Below are 13,611 nucleotides of genomic sequence, written 5' to 3' on the forward strand. Positions count from 1 at the left end.
TTCTAATTCCAGCTCCGCCACTTGTCAGCTGTGTGACTTTGGGCAAGTCACTTAACTGCTCTGTGCCTCAGTTACCTCATCTGTAAAATGGGGATCAAGACCGTGAGCCCCATGTGGACAACCTAATTACCTTGTACACGCCCCCAGTGCTTAAAACGGTGCTTGGCACATAGTAAGCGCTTAACAAATGCCATTATTATTATTATTATACCAACAAGACACAAACATAATCCCAAGTATTTATTTAGTATTCTGTACAGTGCTCTATACTAAGTGCTTGGGAGAAATACAATTGAAGACACAATCTCCGCCCCCAAAGAATTTACAATATTGTGGGGGAGAGAGACTCTAAGATAAATTATACGTATAAGGAAGCATTAGAGTTTAAAGATATGTTCGTAAGTGTTGGGGAAGAAAGGGTGGAATGTGTACCTAAATGCTTAGTGAATAAGGACTTAATTCACGGGTGATGCAGTAGGGAAAGAAAAAGAGTAGGGGAGTTGGGAAACTAGACAGAGAATTCTTCCTGGAGGATAGGTGATTTTAGTTGGCTTTTGAAGATGGGGAGAGTAGTGGCCTGCTGGATGTGAAGGGGGAGGGAGCAGTCTAATTTACACCTTAAACTGGACATATCTAAGGGTCAGGATGAGCCCCATGTGGGACAGGGAGTGAGTCCAACCTAAATGACTCCAGCACTTAGAAACAATGTTTGACACGTAGTAAGCACTTAACTAATATCCCTCCCCGCCCCGCCCAAAAAAAGAAAAAGAGAATGAGCCAGTGAGTAAATTGGCCTGAGAGGAGCAAAGCATGCTAGTTGGGAATCAGTGTGGCTTAGTGGAAAGAATACAGGCTTGGGAATCAGAGATCATGGGTTCTATTCCCGGCTCTGCCACTTATCAGCTGTGTGACTTTGGGCAAGTCACTTAACTTCTCTGTGCCTCAGTTACCTCATCTGTAAAATGGGGATGAAGACTGTGAGCCCCATGTGGGGCAACCTGATTTGCTTGTATCTACCCCAGCGCTTAGAAGTGTTTGGCACATTTGTGCTTAACAAATACCATCATCATTATTATTATGAGGGTATCATGGGAGATGTGTGAAGATAAGGAGTAGATAAGAAGAGAACGGATTGAAGGTCTTAAAGCTGGGTGTGACGTGGAGATGGATAGGCAACCACTGATTTTTCAGAAGAGGGGAGTTATGAGCCGAGTGGTATTTCAGAAAAATGATAAAGGGACGTATGGACAGAAGAGACTGGAGGCTGGGAGATCAGCTAGGAAGCCTGTGTAGTCAACACAGGATGTGAAATGTGCTAGGACCACTGAGGTGACAGTTTGGATGGAGAGGAAGGGGAAAATTCTGGAGATCCTAGGAAGGTAGAAATGGTTGGAGAAAAAATAATACCAAAGCTGTAGACTTGTGAGATGGGGAGGATGGTGGCGTCCACAGTGTTGGAGTGAGGGATTTGGGGTGGAAAGGTGACGTTGAAGAAACAGCATGGCCTAGTTCACTTCTTTCATAGCATAGTGGATAGAGCACAGGTCTGGGAAGGTCATGGGTTCTTATCCTGGCTCTGCCACTTGCCTGCTGTGTGACCTTGGGCAAGTCACTTCTCTTCTCTGTGCCTCAGTTCCCTCATCTGTTAAAGGGGATTAAGACTATAAGTTCCATGTGAGAGACTTTGTCCAACCTGATTAGCTTGTATCTGTACCAGCGCTTACTACAGTTGAGTCTAGAGTGTTGGCAGGATATCTAAGTGGAGATGTGGAGGAAAGATGAAATTGTAAAGGAGAGTTCCAGCAAATTTACACCCTGAACTGGACATGTGTTTGTGAAAATCAATGTTTGAATGTAACTAATGGGAGGAAGCCAAGGGAGGTGAAGGGGACAATAGGGGGACTCACTCCCGATGTTTCAATTTCACCTTGAAGGTGTCAAATAACTTCTGCAAGAAACAAAATCTCATAAGCATTCAAAGTGAATGGCCAGTGGAGTCCACAGGATTGTGTGCAGTCCTTTTTCCGTAGTGCTCTCACCTTTAAGCAGGTTGTTTTTGCCGACAACCCGCAAGCAATTCTCTCAAAACCTGAACTCATCTCATTCCAAGTCAGTAGTTTCATTTGGGAGCACATCTGCTCGTATGCAATGAACCAATTTGACAGACTCCCAAAGTTCCAGGGTATTGTTGAGAACTCCTAAATCCCACTGGCATGCCATGACATTGCTTGGGAAACCTTGTGTTGGCTTTGCTAAAACTCCAGAATGGCACACTTTCAATCGCAGGACCTGCCTGGCACCTGCAGACAATTCCTTCAACTATGGCACATGAAATTTTTAGCTATTATAATTTTGCTGATATAACAATGACATTTCTTGAACACTTACTGGGTGCAGAGCACTGTACTAGTCTCTTGGGAGAATATAATAAAGCCGGTAGACACGATCAGTGTGGGAACTAGCAGAAATCAAGGATATAGTCATAAATCCTGTGGGGCTGAGGTGGCTATTAAAATGGGAAGCAGCGTGGAAAGAGCACGGGGTTGGGAGTCAGAGGATGTGGATTCTAACCCTACTTGTTTGCTATGTGACCTTGGGCAAGCTGATTAACTTCTCTGTGCCTCATTTTACCTCATCTGTAAAATGGGAGTTAAGACTGTGAGCCCCACATGGGTCAACCTGATTTCCTTGTTTCTACCCGAGCTTGGCACAAAGTAAGTGCTTAACAAATACCATAATTATTATTATTGAGTACCCAGCCAAGTGCATAGGTGACCCAGAGGGGAGAGAGGGCAGATAGGGGAAACGAGGGCTTAGTCAGGGCAAGCCTTTTGCTCATTCCTAGTGCTTTAAGGCCCAGACTTCCAGATCCAACCAAAACACTGGTCTTTCACATTGCTTCATGAAGCAGTGGTCCTCTGCCCTTTGGCTATTTCCAAGCCTGTCCACCAGAACTGTGGTAATAGCATGGAAGGAGGCAGCAGAATATAGAGTGAAAGTTGGCTAAATTTGTGTTTCAACCCTGTGTTGGTAGATTTGTCATTGATCCAATGAAAATGTCACTGAATTCTTCCTTTACCCTTTTAGGTGATTTCAAATTATTCTCCTAAAGGTGGTATCTTAGCATGAACTCTTGGGGTGCCTCATTTATAGCTTTCAACCATACAATATGGTGCCAATTCTGCTCCTTAGGGATGTTTTCCCAACAGAACGTTAAAGCAAGGGAAACAATCACATTCCCACTTCAGTTAATGAGTTTGAAAATAGCCATCCTTGTGCCTTTTTTTTTTTTAAGTGCTTGAAAAGGTAACTGACTTTCCTTTAAAGATTTGTTATTATGGCAGAGCTCTCCCTCAGTTCAAAAATGGTGCTAATGTTTAGACTGCATCCACCAGTGTGAGTGTCCTGGAGAATCTGTTGCACTCTTTGTCCACCCACTACAATAGTGCACTGTTGAGTCTGAAAACTGAGTCTCTTAGAGTTGGTGGGGGGAAGGGAGTGGGGTCTGCTTTCCTCCTAGTTTTCACAAGTTGACAAGAACAGGAAACAAAAAAATAGTTTCCACCCACACTAGACAGATCGGAGCAGAAAAACAGCAAGAAAAATCAGCACTAGGCTGATTCTTGACTATCGGACCAGTTGGGCTCAGGAATCTTTGAGTTTGCTTCAAAATGGCCTCAGAGATTCAAGTACAATTACAGGCTAAATTAGTATTCTTGACCCCTTCACCCACCTGCCACAATCAAGGAATTTCCCTGGAACCAAACCCTAAAACTAGTATCTCTCCCACAAGGGATCTTTCCTTGACATCTCCTCATTTACTCTCTCCCTCAACTGTATTGCCTCAAACTTGAGTTCAGACCCCCAACCCCTTTGGTATTCAACCTACTCTCACCCCTCCATACAAACATACCCTTGTACTCCTTTGCTTCCTCTATCTGTAATTTGTATCCATCTTCCCCAGTAGATCATAAGCTTTGAGGCAGGAATCAAGACCGTAAGCCCAGTGTGGACAGGGACTGTCTCTTTGTTGCTGAATTATACTTTCCAAGTGCTTAGGACAGTGCTCTGCACACGGTAAGCGCTCAATATGATTGAATGTCCATCTACTCTTTTGTACTCCCAAGTGCTTATCTTACCATGCTTATTGAGCACTAACTGTGAAGCAGTGCATTTAGGCGAGTAGAGTTGGCAGACAGTTTCCTGACCACAAAGATCTAGTGCAGGGGAGAGAGGCATTAACATAAATTATAGATCTGTCCTTAAGTGCTGTGGAGCTGAAGGGAGAAGGGAGTGGAAGAGGAAATGAGGGCTTAGTTGGGGGAGACCTCTTGGAGACGTGATTTTAAATAAGGCTTTGATGGTGGAAAAGTGGTCATTTGCCAGATAGGAAGAAGGAGGGTTTTCCAGACCAGTGGCAGGATGTGTGCAAGAGGTCAGTGAGAGAGGGGATTGAGGTACAGGGCCGTTAGAGGAGCGTAGTTTGCAGGCTGGGTGGTAGTAAGAAGCCAGGGAGGTGAGATAGGAGGAGAGCAAGGAGACTGAGTACTTTAGAGCCGATGAAAAGGAACTTGCTGCGGAGATGGGTGGGCAACCACAGGTTTTTGAGGAGGGGGAAAAGACTCAATGGCTCAGAAGTAAAATGATTCAGGCAGCAGAGTGAAGTATGGACTGAGTGGGGAGAGCCAGAAGAACGGGGTCAGCCAGGAAGTTGATGCAGTACTCAAGGGTGGGATAGGATAAGTGGTTGGATTAATGTGAGAGCAATGTGGTGAGGAAAGGGTGGATTTTAGCAACACAGTGAGGGTTGAACTGACAGGAGTTGGTGACAGATTGAATATGTGGGTTGAACGAGAGATGAGTCGAGGCTAACACCACAGAGACAGGGAGGATGGTGGTGCTTCTTCACTGATGGGAAAGTCGGGGGAGGAAAGGGATTGGGTGGGAAGATTAGCGCTCGGCACAGTACGCACTCAGTAAATAACAATGTACCCCAAAATCAGGCAGTAAGAAAAAAGATCCCCAGTAACCAGGATTTACTGGAATTAGGCTCAACTTCCACCACACCAGTGCAGAATACATGTGAAAGGTGCCAGATGTCAGAAGGATGGTGGTGTTGAGAGAGGGGCACCGCTAAACAAGAGGACCGAAACAAAGTTTTCAGGTACCCTTTGGAGGAGAAACAGGAGCCTCTGAATGGGAAAACAGGGTTAAAGCAGCTAGATAGCTTGAACTAACTGGTGTCTCACAGGATTAGATCCTGCTCATTTTTTTCGATGTGGGGAGAAAGTGAGCTTTAAAAAAGCCATAGATCAGACAACTAAAACGGCAAGGTGACCAGGGGCTCAGCGGTGAAGCATAAACTCTTCCTGGTCCAAATCCCCTAACAACGGTTGTTTGGGAACATGTGAGATGTTCCAGTCCCTTGGATTCTAACAGGTCCCGATCCCTGCTTAGAGGAAATTCTCCCACACAGATAGATTCAATTTTCTAGCTTGTGGCTTAAAAAGTGAAAGAAAACATTTCAAATGCAATTTGTCGAGTATTTTGATGGACCTGAGGTTAAACAGCAAAAACAATTCTAAGTTTTAGGGAGGTGCTTGGCAAACTGATTTGGGAAAGGAAGTTCCCAAAACATAACTTCTAAATTACTAACGATCACCGTGAAAGCATCCAACTTTCACAGGCCAGGGCATTCTGTGGCACGCTTCACCAACTTGCCTATCTATACCCACGCAGCTAGGACAGGCCACTTCAAAAGCATGTTCAAAGACAAAGGCATTTGTTGAATTTGTTCTGGAAGCTGAAATGCTTAACGCTCACATCTCTTCCCATTTCCACCAGCCCAAATGAGTCACCATTCCAAACGAGGGCAGAGAGTCGAGGAGTAGAAACAGTGGTAATTTCTATTTCCCAGATAGCACTGTTTGCCCCGTTAGCTGGCCCCAACATAAATTCTGGAGCTCTGTCCTTCAGTCACCAACCTGACACCCTGGAATGGACATGTGTTAATGAAAACCAAGTCTCTGAATGTCACTCGACAATGAATTAAGCAAACTTTTATTGAAGCGTTAGGTTTTGTGGTACAGATATCTTAAAATACATTTTGATTAAGTCCAACACCATGAAGGGAGGAAATTATGACACCAAAACTTCCCCTCTTCTGATCATACTAGATTTATTTAGATTAATATCCAACAGCTTTCATTTTTCTATCAGATGCTTATTAGGTTTTCACACTTAATATAAATCTGTGCATTTTTAAACTTAACTCAGAAAGGGATCTTGAGTCTTTTAACCAGACCTCGAGCCAACAACAGCAAAAAATAGCAAATCTCTTGGGGCACTGTTCAAGAACAAAATCCGCTTGGAAGTATTGGTCCTCAAAAAATGTCAGACACCGACAGGTACAGGTGCCGTATCACAGGTTACAAAAGCAGATTGATCATGCTGGTAGAAAGTTTCTTTAAATGAAGCCTTCCACCAACAACATGCTTAAAAAAAGTCAAAACAGTGTTCCAACCACTTGATTGCTCACCAAGCAGATTTTAAGTTTAGAAACACTAAAAAAGGGTGTTTCGTTTATAAATACGGAAGGAACAAAACACCATTGCATCAATCCAGAAATAGTCAAAACAATATTGAGAGGACAAGAGGAAAATATTCAATTGAAGTTCACTCTGGTGGTCTCAGCTGCTAAAAATCTCGCAGTACTGTATCTGCAAGCAGCTGGAAATATGCCAACTCTTGAAAGCCTGCACTATCAGTCCATACCCACTAAGTGCCTCTGTTCAAATTACACGCCTTATGTCCACGAATAGCATTCTACCTCCTTGCCTGTCTAGATAATCCAGACAATTCTCATGTAATGCAGTCATTCACTTGATGCCACCAAATCATGTTAAAGGAATCACCACGTTAAGAGGAAAAACAGATGAAGTCACTATCAAAACACGTTGTAACAGTCACATGCACCACAAGCTCACAGGACTTTCAGTCACAAGATAAAAAGGCATTGATTCTGCTTGGGACAATAAAGATGAAGTCACGGTTGGACCAGATTACAGTATATTGTTTAGACAAAGAAATGGCTAATGGAGATGTTTTGGTGAAGGATCCAAGCTGACTGGCTCACCTAAGTAAATACCACAGCCTTTCTGGCTGTCTCCCTTCTCAATGGCCATTTTTTCCAAAAAGAATTTTAGTTAAATTAGTCTGTGAAGATTTAGTAGCACTGGTTATAGTCAAGTAAAGCAGAACGGCACGGTGAAAGTCTCGCACGTAACCACAACTGAGCTCTGCAAACGTGCCGCAACCCTTGACCTATCCTCACTGGTACCAAACTGACTCTTGCAGGTGTATAAAACTCGCTTGACCTAAATTAAGATCCAAACCCAGGTTTTCAGAAGTGAAAGGCAAGTGTCCACCCATAGTGAAATAGTGTATTGCTTTACTTTCAGAGGGGAAAAAAAAAAATCAGTAACCTTAAACGACTATTTTAGAAGCAGGGAGAAAAGTAATTTTCTACTCCTTAAGAGAAAGCACAATCAGCTGTAGTAGTCAATTAACTGCTTTGAGAAACATCTTCTGAGAGAAAAAAAGTTTCACACCACCTCAAGTCCAGGACCTATGATTCAGTGTGTGAGAACCAGAATTTGAGTTGGTGAAAGAGAACCGTATTCTAGATATTGGAGGGTTACCGCACGTCAAAAAAAAAAAAAAAAAAAGTCTGGCAATTTAACAGAACAGTCCCAGATGAGTAGGCTGAGGCCAACATCTAATGAGGACGAAAGCCTTGTCTGTGGGGAATTTTTGGCGACACCTGGAGAAAAACTACACTGCACATAATCCTAATCGAATCGTTTTTACAAGTGTTGTAAAGTCTCAAACAGTAAAAGGTTTTTTCTACATGCACTTCAATTTCACAGCAAGAGTGGCATAGAATACCTAAACACAGAAGAGAGCATTCATGCAAGATATCTAACTCCTTGATATAATAATGCATACAATTCAAAATGATTATACTATGATTACATCTAGGGATTTCCCCAACTACAAGGTGGTGGGTGTGGAAAGCATGGCCCCCTGTTTCATTATCTAGAAAGCAGCCACCACCTTCTATATGTGTTCTCTTTTTGCGTTTTTTCTTCATTTTTCTTAATCAACTCTGCTGTTGCTGCTGATTCTTAGCAAAACTGGTAAAAACGAAGTTGTAATCATTGAATTGAGCAATCTGGCGGTCAAGACGTTTAAACCCTTCAATCTTTTGGGCAGAAGAAAACACTGTGCGACATTTAGAGCTCTGGGGACAAAAAAAAAAAAGGATACCGATTAATTTTTCAATATAGCGTCAAGGCTTTATCTTACCTTTTCCTCTAAACCGCTGCAGCGAGTCAGAGAGCAGCATGTAGCAGGCTTTTGTACGACCGTGACATCTCACAGGGAATAGAAGATCAGGGTAGATCTGGCAGGTAAGCACCAGGAACTCCTTCTCGAAGATTACCTTAAAAATGGGATTTCCTCTTCCTCAAAGGGGCAAAACTCTGAAGAATGTAACTTTACTACCACCTTGCCCCCTCCTACCTCACCTCCCTTCTCTCCTTCTACATCCCGGCCCGCACACTCTGCTCCTCTGATGTTAACTTTCTCACTGTGCCTCCATCTTGACTGTCTCACCACCGACCCCTGGTCCACGTCCTACCTCTGGCCTGGAACGCCCTCCCTCCTTAAGTCCGCTAGACAATCACCCTTCCCCCCCTTCAAAGCCCTCCTGAAGGCCCATCTCCTCCGAGAGGCCCTTCCCAGACTAAGCCCCACTTTACCTCAGCTCCCCATCCCTTATGCCTCACCACGACTTGCTCCCTTTGCTCTTCCCCCCATCCCTGCCCCACAGCACTTATCTATACATGCATACATCTATAATTCTATTTATACTGATGCCTGTTTACTTGTATTGGTGCCTGTCTCCCCGCCTTAGACTGTGAGCCCGTTGTGGGCTGGGATTCTCTCTCTATTGCTGTATTGTACTTTCCAAACGCTTAATACAGTGGTTTGCACATAGTAAGCGCTCAATAAATGACTGAATGAATGACCTTTACTCACCCGAGGAAAGACATTGTACATTCAGGCATACAGCTCTGGGGTGCAAACTCAGGGAAGCATATCTTAGAGAGATGGCTCTTGCTACATTTCACAATGGCTTTTGAAGTTTAACCCTTACTTGGAAAACCCCCCCAGACTGCCTCTGGAATGACATTACCCAGTAACTTTTAGAATACAGCAGATGGCAACTTCCACCTTATTAAAAGCATTTCAGCTTGACCGATTAAGTTACCTGATTTACAAAGAGGGTGGTCACAAATTTTCCTGGCTTGAAGACTTCCACGACTTTCCTGATTAGATCATCGTAGGAGGTTTGGCCTATGTTAGTTTCAAAGCTAACATAAGAAAACTCTGGTTCTGGAGTGATGTGAATAGTCCAATAAGTTCCCTGCAAGAAAAAAAAAATTTGTTTCCATCACTGGACGCGCTTCGGCATTTAAGTTTCACATGCACGCCAGCTGACCGAGAAAGAGCTACTTACATCCGATTTCATCCCATTCATTGAATAGCCACAAGGATTGAACATTGTAGCATCAATGACAGAACCTGGTATCAGGTCACGAATTCCACTCACCTGCAAAAAAAAAAAAGGGCAAATGCACACCCATGAAAGGATCTATATAAATAAATTCCTATTTCTGCATTACACAGAGTCAGGGAGATCATGTCAGCAGCAAGTGAAAGGAAATGTTCTTGCAGGGGCACTTATTGAGCACTAACTACACAGAGCGTTGTACTAAGCACGTTCCCTGCCCACCACGAGCTAACCGTCTAGAGTTAAATTCCAAATTTAAATCCCTAAGTTACTTACACGAGTGACATCATTTGCAGTAACACCATCTTTCATGTAGAACTGGTCCATAACTGCTGGCTCAAGCTCACTCATCAGAATTTCCAGTGTCTGATCTGGCTGATTAATCACTCGACTCTCTGGGAAATCCAGAGTGTACAAGTACCTGTAAGAAAACCCAAAATTTCAATTTATCAACAGGACTTATTAGATGCGCAATAAAAAATTAATCTTAAGCAAAAGTAAATTTGACATAAGGGGTTGGGGGAGAGAGAAAAAACCCTTACCAGCAGTCAGAATTCATACGCCCCATACAATATGCTGCTCCATCTGTTGAAAAGGAAAAGAGTTGAAGGCTGACTGTAAACAAGAGCCAATTCCATTAAGTATCATGTTGGATTTGCCTAGAAGTGGACTCAACCGCAGGGCACCCGAGGGTCACAGAGCTGGATATTCAATCACGAAGGACTGTGGCTTAAATTAGATTTGGGTTCCCAAAGAATATCTGTGTCGAGTGCCTCTCCAACAAAAGTCTTGGCCAGCCCACCCAGTTCCTTTCTTGCAGTTGAGCTTCCTTCCCACATTCCAAGTTCTCGTGCTCCTCTAGTTCCTCCACCTCCCTACCTGGTGTCAGGACAACCTCAAACTCCAACTCCCCCCAAGTTGCAGAGAGCAAGATCTGTATATGCGTATTTGTGCTCTGTTTTGATCCTTCATCACTCTTGATGTGCTTCTGTTTCCTGTCCCTTCTCCTCACTTAAGGTCTAGGATTGTGAGCTCCTTGAGGAACAGAGGGAACCTGCGTATTTTCTCCGGATGCTTATTACAGTATACTCTACCCACAATAAGCACTTTATTCCTGCTAACGGCTCCACCGAAAGTGTCTGGGAGGTACCTTTTAGAACCACTGATATTTGGAGTCTCATCTGTATATCCGATTATTTCTGTTAATTTCATTCGGGCATACTTAAACTGCTTTCTATTTCCACTTGTGAAGATAATTTTTGCCTGTCCCTCCCACTAGGTTGGGAGTTCTGAGGAAAAAGAGGACGTGTGTGTGGCTTCTATTACACAGTCCCAAGCGCTTAGTAGAGTTACTCAATGAATGCTACCAGTTGAGTCGGAGGTGCCAAGAAGAGCTCATCTCCTCAGAAGTCTGGTGAGGTCCAGCCAAGCCCTAACGATGAGGTGATCTTAGCCTTGGCCCCACTAATGCAATTTCATCTACGGAAGAGAGGAACAGTTACAGGGCAAAAGATCCTTGAAACTACTGGCCATTTCTGCTCTTATAGAAAGCAGAGTTTTCCTACACCATGATAGCCGTACATGGATATAAAAGAATACACCAATTAGTATACAGAGATATGGTGTGGGTAAAAATGGTTAGCTTCAAACATGAAGCATTAACCCAAGAACGATGCTACAGTTTCCAAGGTTTTGGTCTCAGCCTTCTCGTAGTGTATGTTCTCACAACTTTAGAGTTTAAATTCGGTAAAGTAACAAGTGTCAACAGTGTAAAGTATCGTTAGTGGATTTGAAATAAATAAGAAATAAAAAATCAGTCACCTATGAGCCATTTAACCTCCACCTCATTCATTTCTATTTAATCAGGGGTTACAAATTCCCCTGTTACATGGAGGTTCTTCAAGAACATATCTACCGCGATACAGCAGCAATGACCATAAATAGGAAAAAAAAAGTTCAGGTGATCTCAGCGTTTTTAAACCACTTCCATATTAGTGGATCTGTACAGAAAGACCTACCGTATCAACCTAAAAATACAAATTCTTTTCCTTCTAAGTCATATCAGCTGCAACAGAATGACAAAGATGTATTTTCTTTTATTATGGTTTCCCACAAGCCAAAAGTTGTCCCTGCTGACTTGCCTAATGTTTGCTATAATGGCACAAAATTTTGTGACGTTATGTAGGACAAAGCAACCAGAGTGCAGTGATGGCATAAAAACTCCCAAGAAGGTATACTGTATGCTCAGGCGTGTTCTCTCTCTCTCTCTATATATGAATAAGATACCCACTGCTCAGTCACCCTTTCATAACTGTAGCTGTGTTAGGTGCAGGGAAGGAAGGGAGGAAGGCTAAGAAGAGAGAAAACACATTTAGAGTTAACAATCATATCATCAAATGGGCTTGAACAGAGGTACCCTCTCCACTGGGAAAGCCATCTCCGCAATGTGAGCTTGAACCCCTGACCTGCTCGTAGTAGGTCTCTGACAAGACGGAATTTCCAATGAGAGCTAAAAATAACTATTGCTTTTCGAAGTCTAGCCCCTCCCAATCCTCATTCCCCTCTAAAATTCCTGCCTCGTGAACACAAAGAAAAAGATAAAATTAAAACAGTGAAGGGCTCAGAATATCAACAAATGACAATCTGTTAAAACGAACATGTTCACGAGGCACATTATTTATTTTATATAAATAGCCACGAGTCCCGGCTTGGTCCCCAGAGGCCCGGCTCAGCCTCCACTGTGCTGTCCGCCTGCCATGGCCGGGCCTTGCCTGGGCCATTCCTGCTCTTGGAGCAGCAGGGGTGGGCGGGGATGGGCACGGTCCCGGGCGGAACGGTGGAGCTGCGTTAGCGATCCCTGAGGGGCCCTCGGCGGCCACGGGCAGTGCTGCGACTCCCACCTGGCCTCAGTTGTGGAGGCCGCACTCCCTGGGACCGGCCCCCACGGGGGGCAGGCAGCCCAGGCCACCCCCAACGGGGAAACAGAGACAGAGACACACGGAGACGGGGCACCCTTCTCCTCTCCTGGTTCTGTCTCCGTCTCAAGACTGAGAGCCCACTGTCGTGTAGGGATTGTCTCTATTTGTTGCTAAATTGTATTTTCCAAGCACTGTACTATGTGCTTGGAAAATACAATTTAGCAACAGAGACAATCCGCGCACAGTAAGCACTCAATAAATACGATTGAATGAATGAATATAGTTAAGAGCCAACATTTACCAAAAACAGCTCCACATTCATTTTAAAATCAAAGCAAAAACGTGAGTGTCCACAATGCCTGTTTTTGCTATATAATTTGGGTGGAATCCTGTTGGGGAGTTTTAGGATACCTTCTGAAAACTTGCATCTATCTAGCAGTAGGAATAGGAAACTCAGGCACACACACGAAGCTGGCAGGATGCATCACTAGGAGAGGCCCGCCCACAACCAAAATCCCACGCTATGGGCAAACTGACCGCATTTTTGGAACCATTTAGCCCAACTTACTTGGGAAAATTTCATTGAGGAATTCTACTTCTTCCTGGAAATTCCTGTGGGGGTACTCCTGGTGGGAAGGCTTCATGAAATTCTTACGAGAATAAAAGAAGCTCTGAAAAAAGAAGCAGTGTCCAATTTAGTTAAAACCCCTTAACATTTCTTTTGGAAACACATTTCGCTGGAATTAAACCATTTCACCGAACGAAGAGCAGCACGGTTTGGTTTATCCATTAAGACTGGTCTCTAACACTAGTGTACTTTTTCAATTATTGGGAAGCAGCAAGGCCCAGTGGAAAGAGACGGCCTGGGAGTTAGAGGCCCTCGGAGTCAGAGGGTTCTAATCCTGGCTCTGCCACTCATCTGCTGTGTGACCCTGAGTCATTTACCCTCTGTGCCTCAGTTACCTCATGTGCAAAATGGATTAGGACTGTGAGTCCTCTAAGGGCCATGGACTGTGTTCAACCTGTTTCTCTTGTATTTTACCCAGTGCTTAGTAC

At 43.8% G+C, this 13,611-nt stretch overlaps 1 protein-coding gene across 3 annotated transcripts in view; it reads right to left on the reverse strand.

Moving 5' to 3' along the window:
- Window positions 1-6,033: 6,033 nt before the first annotated feature.
- The window catches only part of AMD1 (adenosylmethionine decarboxylase 1), a 31,526-nt gene continuing 23,948 nt past the window's right edge, over window positions 6,034-13,611 (reverse strand). For all 3 annotated transcript variants that reach the window (XM_029047126.2, XM_029047127.1, XM_039914758.1), the window contains exons 4-9: window positions 13,124-13,226; window positions 10,180-10,222; window positions 9,914-10,058; window positions 9,584-9,676; window positions 9,335-9,490; window positions 6,034-8,302 (exon numbers count right to left, since the gene is read on the reverse strand). In XM_029047126.2, the coding sequence (XP_028902959.1) occupies window positions 8,162-8,302; window positions 9,335-9,490; window positions 9,584-9,676; window positions 9,914-10,058; window positions 10,180-10,222; window positions 13,124-13,226 (681 nt within the window). In that variant the 3' untranslated portion in view covers window positions 6,034-8,161. The remainder of the gene's footprint in view (window positions 8,303-9,334; window positions 9,491-9,583; window positions 9,677-9,913; window positions 10,059-10,179; window positions 10,223-13,123; window positions 13,227-13,611) is intronic.

The sequence above is a fragment of the Ornithorhynchus anatinus genome, chromosome 19, assembly GCF_004115215.2.
Source record: "Ornithorhynchus anatinus isolate Pmale09 chromosome 19, mOrnAna1.pri.v4, whole genome shotgun sequence".
Classification (NCBI taxonomy): domain Eukaryota; kingdom Metazoa; phylum Chordata; class Mammalia; order Monotremata; family Ornithorhynchidae; genus Ornithorhynchus; species Ornithorhynchus anatinus.